The sequence below is a fragment of the Prionailurus viverrinus genome, chromosome A2 (assembly GCF_022837055.1).
Source record: "Prionailurus viverrinus isolate Anna chromosome A2, UM_Priviv_1.0, whole genome shotgun sequence".
Classification (NCBI taxonomy): Eukaryota; Metazoa; Chordata; class Mammalia; order Carnivora; family Felidae; genus Prionailurus; species Prionailurus viverrinus.
Window position 1 is genome coordinate 7,455,581 of NC_062562.1, and position 16,896 is coordinate 7,472,476.

Genomic DNA, 16,896 nt, shown 5'->3' on the forward strand with positions numbered 1-16,896 from the left:
TCAGTATATCATTACATAACTTCTATTACCAGGTTGGAGGGTGTCTCTGGGGACCAGTGCCATACTCACTGCCACTGGGCCCTGGGAGATGCTAGCCCGGGAGCCAGGGGCTAGGGGGCCACCAGCGATGGCCATGGCCACGGAGGGGTTGATGGTGCCTCCGATGTCCCCTTCCCCTTCTGTGTCTGAGTCGAGCATCGAGGCCAGTCTTGACCGTTGACCTGGGCCCTCTGCGGGGAGGGGCAGGAGGACAGAAGAAAGAACCCTTGGTAAGTACTGTCTCTGTCTCATATTCTCGCCCAAAGTTCACCTCCTCAGGGAAGCCTTCCCTGATGCCACTCCCCCAGACCAGGCTGAGGTCCCCCGTCATCTATTCTCAGAGCTCACTTTTTATGCTTGTCGTTAGACACGTTTCTCACGCAACTGTTCGTAGGATCCACAAAGGCCTGAACTCCATCTGCTTTGGCTGCTCCTACATGCTCAACACTTAGAATGCGGCCTGGCCCTCAGGCCTAGTAAACGTTGACTACAAGGAGGAGGATGATGATGGCAACAACGGCGGTAATAATAATAATAATTAACAATAATAAATGCCACGGCTATTACCACAGCATCAACTGGCACTTACATAGAGTCTCCGATGTGCCAGATGCTACCGTAGGCACTTTGAAAATATTAACTCTTAATCTTCAAAACAACCCTGCAACACAAATACTCTTATCACCCCCACTTTATGGATGAGGAAACTGAGGCACAGAGCGATTATGTCACGTGCCTGGGGTCACGCAGCAAGGTAAATTAGGATCTTCAGCTAAATAGTCTGGCTCCAAACTCTATGATCTTCAAAGAGTACCCCTCATATCTCCCCTCAAAAAAAGTTTCATCAGAGAGACAGGAGCTGCCGACAAATACAGAACTGGTCTCGCCCCAGAGAGTCTTAGAACATTAACTGAGCTTAACTAACACTCCAGCCCAGCTTAACCTAGCTCGGTTCCTGACCAGATTATCCCATCTGCCTAAGAGAGGGAGAGAGGGGTCCTCACTGGGAAAAGAGGACATTGCTTCAGTCACGATGCTTCCTTTACATACAATGTCCAGGATACGATAACGAATTACAAGACAAAGGAGGAGGCTAGAAAATATGATGGACAAGGAAGAAAAAGACAACAGAAGCAGGCACACACACTACCAAATGTTGAAGTTAGCAAACAAGGACTTTAAACCATAAAGTGGCAGAAAAGACGGACAAACGCGGCTACCAAGCTGGGAAATTACAATCGAGAATTGGAATCTACAAAAAAAGAAAAAAAAATCAAATGGACATTTTACAGCCGAAAATGATAACATCTGAAAACTCAAAAGACTGGACGCAGCCAGAGAAGAGATAAGCAGAGAGCCTGAATACAGGTGAACAGAAAAGTTGCCCAACTGCAAACAGAATGGAAAACAGAACGGAGCACAGTGGACACATGTGATGTGATCAAGAGGTCGAACGTACGTGTAATTGGAGTCCCAGAAGGAGAGAGGCGAGAAAAGGAGGCAGGAAAAAAAAAAAATTCAAGAGATGAAGAGTGAGAATTTCCCCCAAACGACAGAGGGGATCAACCCAGAAGTCCTAAGTCTGTGTTTCCAACTATACGCTGTCCCCCAGGTGCCAGTGAATGTGGAACACGAGTGAATGAATGAACACGGGGCTCCAAGCACCCCCTCGCCAGATGCTCCCCACCTTCCTCTCCTCATATTCTCTTCCTAGAAGATCACATTAGAGTAACGACTCCCGTTTACGGTGGGGTGACTGCCCCAGTATGCGCTCCCCAGAGTTTCACATAACCTTAGGAAGTGGCCGAGGCCACCACTGTCCCCATTTAACAGGCTCAGAGAGGCCGATGGCTTTCCTGGGCCCCACGACAGCACTTGAACCTCCTCCCCTGACCCCACCACCCGCGCTTTTATTCCTAACCCTGCGCCCCCCTCCCCTTCCCCCGTCCTCCCTGACCTGAGCTCGCCGGAATCCATCCAGCCCCTGGATCGGGTAACCCCGTCCTGCCCCCGGCCCACTGACCAGCAAAATCATGCAGCCGTGGCAGCGTGTCCCGTGCGAGTGACAGCAGGGGTAGGTACAGCTCGGCCACACGGGCCTTCACGGCAGCCTCGGTGTAGCGGGGGTCAGCGTCATGGCCACAGAGCAGACTGTGGACGGCACTGATGGCCTTCTTGTGCAGCAGGGATGCCCTGTCGGGGAGGGAGGAGCTCAGGATGGGGTGGGCGTGGCCCCTGGACCTTTCCACCAGCCCCGGGGGCCAGAGGGGGGCCTGTGCTCACCCCTCGGCCTCAGGTTCCAGGGCCAGCGCCAGCTCCGTCAGCAGGAGCCCAGCCAGAAAGTGCTGCTGCCGGAACGGCCCGCTCAGCTCGAACATGCTGGTCACCTTGGGGTCTGGGGCCTGGCTGGAGAAGGTGGAGCTCTGCAGAGGGGAGGAGGAGGTCAGGGGTCAAGGGTCAGAGGCCAGCGACTGGAGTTACCCACGTGTGAGGTGTCAGGGCCTGGAGTCAGAGGTCTGAGAAACAGCAAATGGAACCCTGGTTGAGAGCGAGGATTTAGGGGTGAGAAAGGAGAAGCCGGTCCTCGTGAGAAATTGGCAAGAAGGAGGGGCAGAGGTGAAGGGTCAGAGGTAAGGGGTCAGGCCCCCCGGGCAGCGGCCCACTGTGAAGCGGACAACTGAGGGACCCACAGAAGACGGGTTCAGGCGAGAGGTCACAGGTCAAGGGGAGGAGCCAGAAGAGAGGCCGGCCCACCTGGGAGGTGGTGGAGGATACGGAGGGCGAGGGCGAGGCCGGAGGCGACAGGGGGCAGCAGGGGAGGTTGAGGGTCACGTAGTGCTCGTGGCTGCACAGGATGCGGGTGAAGTCCATGCGCAGGGTCAGCAGCAACGCTGGGTTGGGGGCCGACTGCAGCCGCGTGGCCACCTGCGGGGTAGGGGGTCGGTGCGTTACGTTGCTCGGCCCGCCACGCCCACCGCCCTGCCCTGTCACCTGCGGGTGCGCTGTTCCCGCCGGGCCGCCCCTACCTGCTTGTAGTGGGCTCGGACCAGGCTGAAGACGAAGCCTCGGTCCGCCAGGGACAGCAGATCGCTGAGGAAGAAGGCCAGGCTGGCGTTGAGGCGCTCGGCCAGCTCCGCGTCCTGGGGGCACAGGGTCTGTCAGCCCGCGCCCACGTGTCCCATCGGGCCTCAGTCTCCACACTGGGCCTGGCTCTCACCACGGCCACCAGGGACCTCCAGGACCCGCCTCACTGCCCCACGGCCTTGGGGCTTCTTGACGTGCCTTCATTTCTGCGCTCCTGGTTGTCCTCCTCTGACTGTCCCTTCCGGGCCCCACAGTTATGTGTCTACACTCCTCGGGACTCTGTTCAGAGCACTGTTTTCAGGGCACCCGGGTGGCTCAGTGGGTTAAGCGCCTGACTCCTGATTTCCGCTCAGGTCATGGTCTTACAGTTTGTGAGTTCGAGCCCCACGTCAGGCTCTGCACTGACAGCACAGAGCCTCCCTGGGATTCTCTCTACCCCTCTCTCTCTGCCACTCCCTCTCTCTTTCCCTCAAAAGTAAGCAAATTAACTTTAAAAAATAAAATATAAAAGGGGCACCTGGGTGGCTCAGTCAGTTGAACTTCTGACTTCAGCTCAGGTCACGGTCTCACAGTTCGTGGGTTCGAGCCCTGCATCAGGCTCTGTGCTGACAGCTCAGAGCCTGGATCCTGCTTCGGATTCTGTGTCTCCTTCTCTCTCTGCCCCTCCCCTGCTCACACCCTGTCTCTCAAAAATGAGTAAACATTTTAAAAAGATATATATAGGGGCGCCTGGGTGGCTCAGTCAGTTAAGCGTCGGACTTCGGCTCAGGTCATGATCTCATGGTCCATGAGTTTGAGCCCCGCGTCGGGCTCTGTGCTGACAGCTCAGAGCCTGGAGCCTGTTTTGGATTCTGTGTCTCCCTCTATCTCTGCCCCGCCCCTGTTCATGCTCTGTCTCTCTCTGTCTCAAAAATAAATAAATGTTAAAAAAAATTAAAAAAAAAAAGATATATATATATATATATATATATATATATATATATATATATAGTAAAGTCATCTTAAAAAAAAAAAAAAAGAGGGGTGCCTGGGTGGCTCAGACTCTTGATCTCAGCTCAGGTCATGATCCCACGGTTCTCATGGGTTCGAGCCCTGCGTCGGGTTCTGCACTCACAGTGCGAAGCCTGCTTTGGATCCTCTGTCCCCCTCTCTCTGCCCCTCCACCCCTCACTCTCAAAAATAAATAAATGTTAAAAAAATTTTTTTTTTCCAAAGAACCCTGTTATTTTTCCTTTCATTCGATTTCAATAACACAATATGGATGGCAGAAACTGGCTGCTGACTCCCCTCAAATCCTCTCCCCTCTCAGAGTACTGGAATCTTTCTTCAGAGTTCAGAGCTGGGTAAAGACTACATTTCCCAGCCTCCCGTGTAGCTGGGGATAACCATGTGACCACATCCTGGCCAAAGGGGTTTGGGAAGCAGTGATACGGTCGCTTAAACAGAAGGGACAGGTCCTCCTGTTCCCACCCCCTCGTCACACATCATGGGGCAGGTACGACGTTGAACTGCAATGGCCAGCCAGGCCCACCCCGTGGAACCCCCTGCAACCCACCTATGCTCAGAAATCAACTTTGGTCACATCGAAACCACTTGTGATTATGTTTGGGCACATTAACCTCTGCCCTACTTGGTACACTCTCAGCAATCATTTTAAGAAGCATACGGGGAGCATCTTCCATGCGCCAAGTCCTGTGAACCAGACAGACATGGTCCCTGCTGCTTGTCCAATTCACAGTCTTGGGTGGGGGGAGGCAGACAATAAATAGAAGACTTGGAGATACTCCCATGTGCTCTGAAGGAAACTGAACAGGGTGCTGTTTCGAGAGAATCCCCAAAGACAAGAGAAAGCCAAGAGGAGAAAGGCATCCGGAGCCCAGAACATAGTAAGTGCAAAGGCCCTGGGGCAGGACGTGCCTGGAAAATGTGAGGAACAGCAAGAAGGCTGCTCCTGGCTGATGCTTGCTCTGCCCTCGTGCTCTCATGAGCCACTCTGTGGCTTCACAAGGTAGCCTCGGTGGCCCTCACTTTCCTGCAGCCCCAAAACACAAAACACAAACCTGCCTTAGCTCCGAGTCCATGGTGGGGACAGAGACTGGGTCTTCGTTGTGCGCTGAGCCTGACACAGTCAGTGCTCGAGAAAATGTCAAATAAAGCAATGAAACCACTGGGGCCCATCACTGATGCCTCCCTGGCAGCTGGGACGATGCTGCCTCTCGGGGCTGCTGTTCTCTGCAGCCCTTTCCGAGGGACGTTTCCTCACAATCTGGTTCAGCCCCTGGGAAGATAGCCCCTGGGGAGGCCCCAGTGGAACAAGGTCGAGAACTTTGAGACCAGCCCAGAGGTCGCGGGAGATTGCACAAGGGCTGACTTGGGTTGGGCCAGCATTTCAAAAATCTGGAACGTTCCTTATCAAATCCAGAAGTCCCATTTCTCCTTAAAAGTCATGTGTCCTGGCCACAGCTAATGGGTACATGCCCTCTAGGCCATCAGAAGCCTCACTCTCCCCAGGTGGTGAGGGCGTGGGCTTTGGAGAAGGTGGCTTGGGTTCAAATCCCCATTCTGCCCCTTCTCAGTTATGTGGTATCGGCTTGTGACCAGTCATTCTCTGCCTCAGTTTCCCCATCAGCAAAATGGAGGCAACAATAATACTGACTTCACGGGGGTAGTTGGGAGAGTTTAATATGGTCCATCTAACGTGTTTAAGATACACAGTAAGCACTCAAATGCCCAATATTGCTACTATTATCATTATTATTATTGCCTGCCAAGCTCCTAACACCGGAATTAGTGATCCAGGACCTGGACAATCATCAAGGTCTGAGAACATCGATGTCCATTTATTGAGCACTTACTATATATTCCAGCACTGTAGTAAGGGCTAATGGATCTGTTCTATCGCCTTCCCACCCTCATCAACTTCCCATTCTTACCTTTGCTCAGTCTACTCCAGCCATACTTACCTCCTAACTGCTCCCCTAACAGCCCAGGCACGGTCCTACCTCAGGGCCTTTGCACTCGCCGTTTCCACTGCCTGGAAGGCCCTTCCCCCAGACAGGGCATAAAGTGCTCCTTCCCCTCCCTCAAGTCTCCTCGAAACATCAGCTCCACGAACACATAGATTTGGGTCTGTTTTGTTCCACTGCTGTGTCTCTAGCATCCAGCGCAGGGCTGGGCCCACAGTTAGTGCTCAAGAAATAGATGCTGAGTGAACAGACTGATCTGGCAGAGGGGGTTCGCGGTTCCCCGCCTGGCCCGCTCTGCGGCCTCTCGCAGACCCCTCCCACTGAGGCCCTTTTCCTCATACCTTGTATACCCGGGTGATGACTTCCAGGCCCACAGAGCCCACAAGGGCCGCGATGTCGTCCAGGAAGCGCCCAGGGAAGCGAAGCTTGCGGGGCGTGTCCAGCCGCTGGCCCAGAAGCAGGTGCAGGGCCATGCTTTTCACCTGGGGGCGGGGCGAGAGCCGAGGGGGTCTTGAGGGACTGGACTGGGGGCGGGGCTCACTAGAAGGGGGCAGGGCTCGAGGGGCTGGGAGTGGTACTTTTGCAGCAAGGCGGAGGGGCTAGAGGTGGCCCTAAGGGGTCCTGGGGGCAATCTCAGAGGGCTGCTTCCCGAGGAGAGGGCCTCCCCTGGTGTCCCTCGGGCGGGAAGGAGGGTGTCTCACCATGAGCTGGAAGAAGAACCAGGCATGTTGCAGGACCGTCTCTCGCACGGCGCTGCCGCTGACCACCCACTGCAGGGCCAGCTCCTCGTGAAGCAGCTGGGGGCAGGGGCAAGGGTCACAGGGAGCTGAGGGGCCCGCCCCATTCCCTCCTCAGGGTGGGGGGGAGGGGGCGTGACCGGGATGGGGTGCAGCTGCATGGCTTGGGGTTAGTGTAGCCAGAGACCATGCAGGAGGAGAGGGAGCAGAAGGAGTCAGCATGCCCTTTCCCTGGGCCTTCTAGACCCTGCTGGGCTTCGGGGGAGACAAGGCGCTCTGGGGCCAACGCTGTGTCACCCGCCCCCTCCCTCCCACTACCTTCTGCACAGTGGGTCTCGGCTGGGTGGCCGGTGGGGCCAAGGAGGAGCCCTCGAGGTAGAAAGAAGTTCGGCTAGAGCTGCAGTCGATGGCCTAGGATGGGATGGCCGGGGGGGTTAGTGAGGATGTAGGCAGTATGGACGGGGGACAGGCGAGTCCGTGTGGATGGGCCGAGGCGGCATGGAGGCGAGAGCGGAGGTAACAACGATAAAGGTGGGTGACGGAGGGGAGGAGAAGCATAGTGAAGACAGAGAAGGCGGTGCCCGGCAGGGTGGACGGGAGAGGCGAGAATGGGGACAGGAGCCCGTCGGCGAGGGTGGACGGGACACGGGCACACACCCAGCGTGGGCGAAGGCGGCAGAAGGAATGGGGTGCGGGGTGGGCACGGGGAAGAGGGAGGGTGCGGTCCGAGAGACTCGGGGAGGTCGGGGTGGATGGAGAAGCGCACCACGGTGGAGGAGAGGGTGTAGACAGTGGAGTGGAGTATAGACATGGGGTCAAAGTGAGGACAGAGGAGACAGAAGAGGAAAAGAACAGGACAGAGATGAGAGGAGGTGCTGGTGAGGTGCAGCGGGAGCAGCCGAGAGCCCTGGGTTCCAGGCCCGGCCCTGTTTGAGCCTTGCTTGCAGCCTTGCACGGCCTCGGTGCCCCCATCTGTGAAATGGGGATGGGGACCCATGCCCCCCTCCTCCTGTGCTGGTCAGGAGATGAGGCCGCTGGCAAAGACGGGAGGCCCGGAGATGGGGCCGGCCTCACCCCTGGAACCTGCACGGGCCTTGGCACTCGAGGGACCCCCAGCTCCCACAGTCCCAGCAGGGCCCCGGCCCCTCAGAACACACTAAATGGGCCACCCACTGGCAAAGGCCAGACTCAGTGTCCCCTCCTGCCTGGAGTGCACACCCTCCTGGGCCTTGGAGACCGTCTAGGAGGTGACAACAGGACAACGGGAGAACTGAGGGCATTGGGGGAGGCCCAGTTAAAGATGTTGGGAGGGGGCTGGCAGGGCCCTTGAACCCAGATTTCCAGCAGTCTCAGGAGAAGACTGTCTACAAGGTCCCATGCTGCCAGCAGCCCCCCGCCTGCCTTCAGTGCAGGTTGCCTGGGTGATGGGCATGGAGCTGGAACGAGGTCTGGGGCCAAGTGTGCAGGGAAACCCCCCCTGCGGCCTGCTGCCCGTGGCCAGGGACTCTGAGCTCGGTCCCAGCGTTTGCATGTGCCTTTTCCTCCACCCGCAACACCCACCCTTCGCTGACTGGCTCCGTCTCACCCTTCAGGTCCCGGCAAAAATGTCACCTCCCTGGAGAGGCTCCCCCCCCCCCCCCCCCCCCCCAGACCACAGAGAGGAGGAGGCTGGTGGCCTCGCTTCTGTTCGTTTCTTTTCCCTGCTTTCACATCCTGCGCTCACAGACTCGTGTGTGTGTTCGGTCGGTGTCTGTCTCCAAGGCTATCTGGCAGCGTGGGGGCCAGGCTGGGCCGAGACCTAGCCCGAGAAGATCCTGCCTGTGATGCCCTAACTCGTTCCCAGGCTCGAGACCGCGGAGCTGGACACCTTACCCAGAGTCTTTACCACATCTGAAAATTCGGAGCCCCGGGCCCAGGGCGGGCCCAGAGCTGAGGACCCAGGTCTGTCTGAAGGCAAAGCCCCTCCCCGCACCACATCCCTGGGAAGGGACAGAGTGGAGGGAGCTGCCGTCTGCCTGAAACAGGATGGGAGAGCCCAGAGGGTCAGTCCTGGCCCTTTGGCATCATTCAGGTTGCCACATCAAGGGGACAGTTGAGTCTCCTGAACAGAGTGGATTAAGGAGGACATGTACAGGCCATGCAGTGCAGGCAGTGAGGTTATAGTGGCTGGTTTTGCATACCCTTTGCATGCTATTTGCATACCGCCCGGTCCCTTCTGTCTCTGCCTGAGGCTGTGGTCTGTAGGGCAGCAAAAGGCTGGTTCAGACGACTGTGATGCCTACGACACTGACACTACAGCCCCTGAGCAAAGGCAGAAGGGGTCTGCCGCCTCCTTCAGGCAGCCCCCCTAGGTTAGTGGGCCACAGCCAGGAAGGTGGGAGGGGCTCATGCTGAGATGAGGGTCACACACGTGCAGGGGCGGGTAGGGAGGGCACCTGTCTGGGGTCGGCCCCGCAGTAAGGGGGTGCCCGTCGCAGCACAGCCTTGCTGCCTCCTGGAGCATAAGCAGAATTCACCCAGGAGTGTGAGCGGTCGATACCCTGGAGATACACGGGTAGGAGGTGGAATCCATGGGCAGAAGGTAGGGAGAGCAGCACGAAACACCAAGCGTGAACGCTGCCCTGGATCATACACGCAACCCTGGAAAAGGTGTGTGCACGTCCGTGCGTGGGGTCCACGCGCATACGCTCCCTGTGCACAGACGTGCGTGGAGCGCACATATATATGTGCCCCGTGCCCATACATGCGTGGGGTACGTGAGTATACGCACTCGTGTATACACGCGCATGGGGTACACGCATATACGCACCTGCTCCACTAAGCACACGCTGCTTTTTTCAAGCAGGCCAACCTCCAGCCGCCCAGCCTCGGGTCGGCCTCGGAGTATGGAGCCCAGGGCAAAGTCTGAGTCACAGCTCCCAAGCTGTGACAGCCACAGACCAGCCGTGCAGCCGCCCAGACTCGAGCTTTCGTCCATGCTGGTTGTCTGGCGTTTTCTGTCCTCTGTTCCTCTGTCAAAACTAAGATCCTCCACCCGCCCACCTGGCGGCAGTGGCCACTGAGGCTAGAGATCCTGGGGTCCCCGCACCCTACCTTGCTGGCCAGGATGCGGGAGACCTCGTCGTCCACAGAGCCAGGGGCCACGGCCAGGTCCGGGTTGCTGCTGCTGATGCTCTTAGAGCGAGCCAGGTAGAGGCTAGCGGGGCGGCCAGGGCCACGGGCCAGCGTGGCAGCCTGCACCGCCACTGGAGGGGCCCCTGAGGATGGAGGGAATATGGTCAGCCCCCTGCCCCTGATGTCCCGCGGACCCCTGCCCCTTCCCAATCAGCCGTCTTTGGTGAGGTTGCTTTGTTTCTGAGCCTCCAGGGATCCTCACCTGTAAACGGGTATGATTATGGGTATGATAATGGCTGCCTCCTCATAGTGATTTGGGGGAGACTGAAACACACTGAGAACAGTGCCTGCACACAGTAAGTGCTCAGAGGCGTTCGTGGTTATTGCTAATTACTTAGCAAACAGAAAAGAACCCAACTTTATTGAACCCATGTTATATGGATCGCCGTACCATTTAATATTACCAGCAGCCCCATGATGGGGTTGCCCTTATGATCCTCGTTTAACAAATGGAAAACAGACCCCGAGAGGTGAAATCACTTGCCCGAGGTCACAGGGTTTGTAGGAGGCGGAGCTGGGAGTTCTAACTTGGGCAGCCTAGCTGAGTCTCTGCCGCAAGCTACTGAAGATGCTTGTTGACCGGCTGAATGAGCCACCAGTCAAGCAACAGAGACCACAACTCCTCTCTTGCAAGCTGCCCAAACCTGCCAAGGCCTGCACAGCCTCTGGGCCTTTGCACATGCCATTCCCTCTGACTGGGACGCTCTCCTCCCTGATATTTCCTGCCCCCCCAGGGCCTCCCACCAACACTTACCACTTGGGAAGTTGGGCTCGGTGCCAGGCAGTCGGAAGGCGTAGTGGACATAGGCAGCCAGCAGCGGGCAGTGACCACGGGCATCCTGGGCAGCCTCTAGGCTCCGGTGGACAAGGCTGACCACATGGGCCATTGCTTCGAAGGCCCCACGACCTAGGTTCACTGCCGGGCAGAGCACAGGTCAAGTTCCAGAGCCCTGGGCCTCCTGCCTCCCCCAAGGAACCTCTTATCTCCCACCTTTCCAAGGGGTTGTGTGGCCACCAAAGGGTCACAGTGGACCTGCTCTGGGCCCGGGGGGTTGGGAGCCACTTTTCAGAAAGGAAAACTGAGGCCAGAAAGGAAGGTGAGCTATAGGAAGTCGCCCGGGACCAGGGGACTGAGGGGCCCTTTTCCAGATGGGGAAACTGAGGTCTGAGGGCTCACCGATCTGGCCGCCAATGATTGGAGGCCGCACGACCAGATGCACGAGCTTGTCCAGCACGTGGTGGGAGAAAGCAACAAGTGGCTGGGGGCTGGCGAGGCGCAGTGCGGCTAGGCTGGCCCGCAGCTCCTGCTCCACGGTCCCCTCACTCAGCACGGTGTCCTTGAGGCGGAACGGGAAGGCCCCTTCCTCCAGGACGTGCACCAGAGTGAAGAACTTGTCCAGGTGAGGGTCCTGGGGGTGGGAGGAGCTGGGGTGAGCAGGGTGGGGCCAGGGCTCCATGTCGGGGAAGACCGTAGGGGGTTGCGGGGGTGCGGGGATGCGGGGTGCTCCGTGGGCCAAAGACCAAGGCCGGGGATCAATGAACGGACTATAAACGAGGAAAGAGAGGGGTACCGGCTGGAGGGAGGAGAGAAGGGGAGCGACCAAGGGCCAAAGCCCCAGCTGGGATGGTCACTGGCATGGCTGAGTCAGCAGCTTCCCTGGGAGCCTGGCCTAGTTGACTGAAGTCACGTCCGTGGCCCGAGGCCAGGCCTCCCCGGTCAGCGGGAGCTGTTGCTCAACTCCAGGGCCGGACTCCTGGGTTCCCCCACCCCTACCTGGGGGTGCACAGAGGACACAGCAGTGAGCTCCACGCTGAACACGCCCTTGTGGCCGTCCACCCAGCGCATGCCCGGCAGCGCCACCTGCGGGAGGAACGCACCAGGTGGGGACTGGCCAGCCCTCCCGCACTGATCACCCATTGCAACACTGTGGGCAGAGCAGAGCCCCCCTGGGGGAGCAGCTGGGTCCCCTGCCCAGCCCAGGGGGGTGCAGATGGCAGTGCTATGGGGGTCCACTGGGTAGGCTGCAAGCCTGGGGTACTAACGGAGGAACAAGGAAAGGAGGCCCGGGGTGAATATTATTGAAGGGAATGAATCAGGGAAGAGCGTATGGGCTCTTGGACTTGAAGCTCCCGGGGCATTAATGACAGCTCAAGGATAAGTGGGAGGGTGACAGCATTCATGGGGGGGATGGGCCCTGGAGGTACTCCTGGGGTGATCGTGGTCAGGGAGGCAGGCAGGATTGCTAAAGGGGGACCGGGACAGAAAGGCAATGGGAACAGTGAGTGCAAAGGCCACAGGGTGGGGGGGTGGTAACGAGGCAAGGCTAGTGGGGGACACGGAGGGACGCACGGAGCAGGAGACACAAAAGCAGTACTGGGGGGTGACGAGGGGTCCTGGAGGTCGTCACAGAGGACAACAAGGATCCCGGGAGTACTGATGGGAAGGAAGGCAGGGTACGGATGGGGGACCATGAGACGGGAGCCTGGGGTGTCATCAGAGGACAAGGCACTGGGGGGCGGCTGCCAGGGCACGTACGTCTGGAGTGAGCACGGAGTAGCTGGGCGGGAGCTGGTCCACGGACACAGGGAGGCAGAAGGGGCCGGTCCTCAGGCGGCCGTGCTGCAGCAGCGGGATCCACTGGGGAGAGGCCAGGGGTCAGCGATGGGGCCGGCCAGAGGGGAGGCGGGCTGGGGGTGTGGGGGTGAGGGCGGGCGGGGGTCTCACGGTAAAGCCCACGGGGGTCTCCAGTGCGGTGCCCGGCCGGGGCTGGCAGCTGACGTGGTAGAAGGTGAACAGCAGGTGGTGGTTCTCGGTCACGCAGGCCGGAAGGCGCAGCTTGAACTCCTCGTAGAACTCTGGGGACCTGGCAGGGGGGTCTGCTGGGGGCTGGGAGCCCCCTTGCCTTCCCCACCCCCTCCTGTGAGTGTGACCCCGGTGCCACCCGGCCCCACTGTCGGCTCCCTGCCTCCGGTTCCCCTACGAGGTCTCCCGGAGGTGGCCTGCTCCCCTCCTCTGCCCCTGTCCCCTGTCCCCCGTCCCCTGTCCCTGCATACTTGTTGTGGTAGACCACCGGCGTGAAGGCCTCGCGGGTGAACTCGCTGCAGCTCGACTTGCCAAAGATGACCTGGGGGAGGGCGTGCGTGAGGGGCCTGCCGGGGACAGCCCACCCGGGACGCCCCGCCCTCCTCCCCCAGGCCCGGCCACTGACCGGCAGGGCCTGGCTGGGGTCCTCGCCCGCCATATACTGCACTCGCACGGCGAGGTTGCGCACGGAGCCCTGGCGGCTGCTGAAGTTGAGGCAGTGCGGGTACACGTACAGCAGGTTCCTGCGGGGGCAGGGGGGCATCAGAGGGACAGGAGAGGCCGGGCTACTGGCACAAGCCGGGCCTGGGACACGGGGGGAGAGTGGCCACGCAGCTGGGACGCTGAGGGCGGGGCGGTTATGGGCACCAGGCGGGAGATGTGACTGGCAGAGAGCGGGGGACAGGTGGACACCCTTAGAGCATAGGTGGGGGGACAGTGCAGCAGAGGGTGGGGACACAGAGGGACTTTGGGGGCGCTCATGAGGCGTGGGGAGGTGCCGAGCAGGGACAGATGGGTGCTCGGGCTCAGGGTTCCAAAAAGTGGCCCAGGCAGCCGCCTGGGCTGACCCACCCCTCCCTGGGCTCAGGGGCCTGACCGCCCTTCCCCCGGGAGAAGCCACTAGGGTTATGAGGCCTATCTCTCAGGTGGAGACACTGAGGCCAGAATCAGAAGTGGGGGGGGGGGGGGAGGTGGTGGTGGAATAGAGGCACATGCCCCACAGTCATCCAGGGAGCAAAACGGCAGTTGGCACTGCTCCGGGGCACATGTGGGTCCTGGAGCCAGGCCGTATGGCCTCGGGAGAGTCTTTGCCACACCTATACCCTGCCCCACACCCCAGCTTGCAGCCAGGCCAGCACAGAGCCCAGCATCACAGGCCTGCGGCAAGGGTGTGAGCAAGTCAGCTACCATAACGGCAGCAGCAAACCCATCTGGGGAAACCGTCGGCGCCAAGACGCGCACTATTATCATCTGCTTCTGCTGGCCTGTTACTGTTGTCGCCCCTTCCACGGGTGGGGAAGCCGAGGCTCAGAGCTTCAGGTTCCCCCCGCGGGGCCTGGGCCTATCCTCTCCCAGTGCCCCCCAGTCCACACCTGGCCCCAAGCCCCAGCCAGCGTGATCTCAGCGTGGCCCAGCCGGACATTCGCCTGATGCAACGGTCGCGCCACCGCCAGGCCCTTGCACAACACGGGGCACGCAGCTGGCCGGTTAACGATTGACCGGGGGTTATTGGGGTGTCAGGGCATAAAAGGTGGCGGCAGTGGCGCCGTGGCCGCACCCTCAGAGCCTCAGCCATGCCCGTGCTCGCACTGTGCCTGCTGTGTGCCCTGGCCACCGAGCCCTGGCCCTCGTCTGCAGCTCCCGTGGGGAGCCTGGAGCCAGCACAACATGAGGAGCTGACCCTACTCTTCCACGGGACCCTGCAGCTGGGTCAGGCCCTCAACAGCGTATACAGGGCCACAGAGGCACGGCTGACAAAGGCTGGGCACAGCGTGGGCCTCTATGGCCACGCACTGGGGCTTCTGGGGCAGGAGGTCAGCCGGGGCCGGGATGCAGCCCAGGAGCTACGCACAAGCCTGTTGGAGATGCAGGTGGGCACTGCACTTGGGGCACCGTGGGGTAGATAGGAGTTTGCAGCACAAGTGCCTAAGGTAACCGACTGTCTGGGTTTGCCCAAGATCGAGGGGGGTCCCAGGAACACAGGACTTCCAGTGTTAAAATTAGGCAAGTCCCAGGCAAACAAAGACAGGTTGATCATCCTACTAACATCCACTATTTATTGATCAGATGGAAGAGGATGCCCTAAAGCTCCAAGCAGAGGCCACGGCCCAGGCTCTAGGGGAGGCGGCACAGGGACAGCGGGCGCTGCGGGAGAGCATGCTGCGGCTGGAAGGTCAGCTGAGGGGCGCTTGGCTGGGCCATGCCCAACAAGAATTTGAGGCCTTGAAGGTAAGAGGCTCCCAGCCCTGGTGGAGCTGGGACTCTGATTTCCCAGGCAGAGCTTGCTTCTGAGCCTTGAGTCCCCGACCTATCCCCAGGTCCGTCTCCCAGTGCCATGGCCTCCAACCTATATGACCCTGGGCAAAACCCCTGTCCCCTCCCATGCCTCAGTTTCCCCATTTGCAAATAAGCGTGACAACTGACGTCTCAAAGCGGAGACAGGGACTCAATACAGACAAAATGCTCCGCATGGGACAGGGGCCATGGAAGTGACTCAATCAATGTATACGGTTAAGAGTAACTGGGTCTGTCTCTCGAGCGCCCAGTAGCTACCCAGCCCTGCCTTTTGATAACCCATAGCATACTTATAACGATCCCATGAAGCAAGTCCCATTTCATCCCCGTTTAACAGATGGGGAAGTGGAGGCCAAAGAGTAGCAGTGAATGGCCAGGTCACACGGATACAGTCTGAGGGGCAGATGGCCCCGGGCGGCGTCGGGGGATGGAGGTGGGGCGGCCCCGGCTGAGGGTTCCGTCCTGACCCCGCAGGCCCACGCTGACAAGCAGAGCCACATCGTGTGGGCCCTCACAGGCCACGTGCAGCGACAGAGGCAGGAACTGGCAGCACAGCAGCACCGGCTGCGTGAGATCCAGGAGAGGTGAGCCTGGAGGGGGCTGGACGCACAGGACAGCCTGACGGCAGGTGCGCGGGGCAGCTGGGTAGGGACCCCTTTGCTTTGGCTGAGCCTGATCTCCCCCCCCCCCCCCGCCGCCCCAGACTCCACACGGCGGCGCTTCCAGCCTGAGCCTGCCTGCGTGGAACTGAGAACCAGTCACACACCGAGGGACGCTTCCTTCCGTGCCCCATGTGGCCCCTGCACAAGGAGCTGCCTGTCCACCGGGGTCGGCCAGGGTGCTTCTGGCCACGGAGCAGAGACAGAAACGGGCGGGGACACAGGCAGAGGACATGGCCCCGTCGTGGAGGGGTGGAGGCAGGACATGTGATCCTTCATGCTTACACACCGCCGCTCCCACCCCCCCCCATTAAAGCGGAGTAGTGCCATCTAACTCTGCGTGTCTCTGTGCGTCTGGGAGAAAAGGTACCTTGCTTTGCAGGATGCACGGATACCCCCATTCACGTGCCCAGCTGGGCCCTGGAGGCTGTACCTGTAGCTGGTATGGGGGGCGTAGACCTCACGGGCTGGGAACTCCAAGATCTCCTTGGTGGGCCGGCCCCTGGGGTCTGGGTAGGGCTTGACATGAAGCAGCTCCGGGGAGAGGCAGAAGTGCGGGTTCTCGGGAGCCGGGGAGATGTCGATCTTGAGCTGGGCTGGGGAGGGAGTAGGGGGTTTGCACCTGCCTGGAAGCCTCCCAGCCCAGCCCCACCCTCTCCGGGCTTCAGGATCAGAGCTCTGACTTTTCCATAATGCCCCCTAGTGGCTGTCCTTCAGGTGCTAAGGCCAGCGGGCATCCTCAATTGCTGTACCTTGCCCTTGCGTTTGATCACCTCTGCCCTGGGGACCCAGGTCCCCACCGCCACCATGTCCCCCATTTGACCCACTATCTGTCTTATTATGTTTCATGTCTATGACTCCCATTAGGGATCCCTGAAGTCAGGGATTTGTGTATCATGGTCACCGCGAGGTCCCCAGGGCCTGGCACGGCAGGTACTCAGTGAGGGTTTGTTGAGTGACTGCGTGAAAGTGACACCTCTCATTTAGGAGGTGTGGCACGCACCAGTCACGGGCCGCAGGCGCCGCAGTAGAGAGGATGGGCGTCGCATGTCAGCCAGGAACTTGAAGAGGTCCTCATCGCTGAGCCGCTCAGCTTCCTGCACGGGACACGCCCGCGTAAACTGGGTCCCTGGGACCTG

The 16,896-nt window shown here is 59.5% G+C and overlaps 2 protein-coding genes across 10 annotated transcripts in view; one reads left to right on the forward strand and one right to left on the reverse strand.

Moving 5' to 3' along the window:
• DOCK6 (dedicator of cytokinesis 6) overlaps positions 1-16,896 on the reverse strand; it is a 44,292-nt gene that overhangs the window by 11,118 nt on the left and 16,278 nt on the right. For 2 of the 9 annotated variants that reach the window (XR_007148124.1, XM_047840397.1), the window contains exons 13-31: positions 16,761-16,854; positions 16,191-16,353; positions 13,210-13,327; positions 13,055-13,125; positions 12,726-12,864; positions 12,537-12,638; positions 11,775-11,861; positions 11,178-11,409; positions 10,755-10,916; positions 9,920-10,083; positions 9,262-9,366; positions 7,145-7,237; positions 6,791-6,886; positions 6,431-6,571; positions 3,066-3,179; positions 2,794-2,964; positions 2,323-2,462; positions 2,063-2,232; positions 70-230 (exon numbers count right to left, since the gene is read on the reverse strand). Coding sequence is in view for 7 of the 9 variants with exons in the window: in XM_047840397.1 (XP_047696353.1) it covers positions 70-230; positions 2,063-2,232; positions 2,323-2,462; positions 2,794-2,964; positions 3,066-3,179; positions 6,431-6,571; positions 6,791-6,886; positions 7,145-7,237; positions 9,262-9,366; positions 9,920-10,083; positions 10,755-10,916; positions 11,178-11,409; positions 11,775-11,861; positions 12,537-12,638; positions 12,726-12,864; positions 13,055-13,125; positions 13,210-13,327; positions 16,191-16,353; positions 16,761-16,854 (2,523 nt within the window). In the remaining 2 variants the exon portion in view is untranslated. Of the gene's footprint in view, positions 1-69; positions 231-2,062; positions 2,233-2,322; positions 2,463-2,793; positions 2,965-3,065; positions 3,180-6,430; positions 6,572-6,790; positions 6,887-7,083; positions 7,238-8,462; positions 9,065-9,261; positions 9,467-9,919; positions 10,084-10,754; positions 10,917-11,177; positions 11,410-11,774; positions 11,862-12,536; positions 12,639-12,725; positions 12,865-13,054; positions 13,126-13,209; positions 13,328-16,190; positions 16,354-16,760; positions 16,855-16,896 lie in introns of those variants that run through there. The other 7 variants (XM_047840415.1, XM_047840406.1, XM_047840428.1 and 4 more) reach the window with 7 other exon arrangements.
• On the forward strand, positions 14,312-15,829 carry ANGPTL8 (angiopoietin like 8). The gene is made up of 4 exons (XM_047840476.1): positions 14,312-14,674; positions 14,871-15,032; positions 15,573-15,682; positions 15,802-15,829. The coding sequence occupies exons 1-4, from the start codon at positions 14,378-14,380 to the stop codon at positions 15,827-15,829; spliced, it is 597 nt and encodes a 198-aa protein (XP_047696432.1). The 5' UTR covers positions 14,312-14,377.

Excerpts from the sequence above, each read along its gene's own strand:
- ANGPTL8 (XM_047840476.1), top strand. The coding sequence starts at position 14,378 with ATGCCCGTGCTCGCACTGTGCCTGCTGTGTGCCCTGGCCACCGAGCCC. Across the intron at positions 14,675-14,870 it reads CAAGCCTGTTGGAGATGCAG|ATGGAAGAGGATGCCCTAAA; the intron begins GTGGGCACTGCA and ends TTTATTGATCAG. Across the intron at positions 15,683-15,801 it reads CTGCGTGAGATCCAGGAGAG|ACTCCACACGGCGGCGCTTC; the intron begins GTGAGCCTGGAG and ends CCGCCGCCCCAG.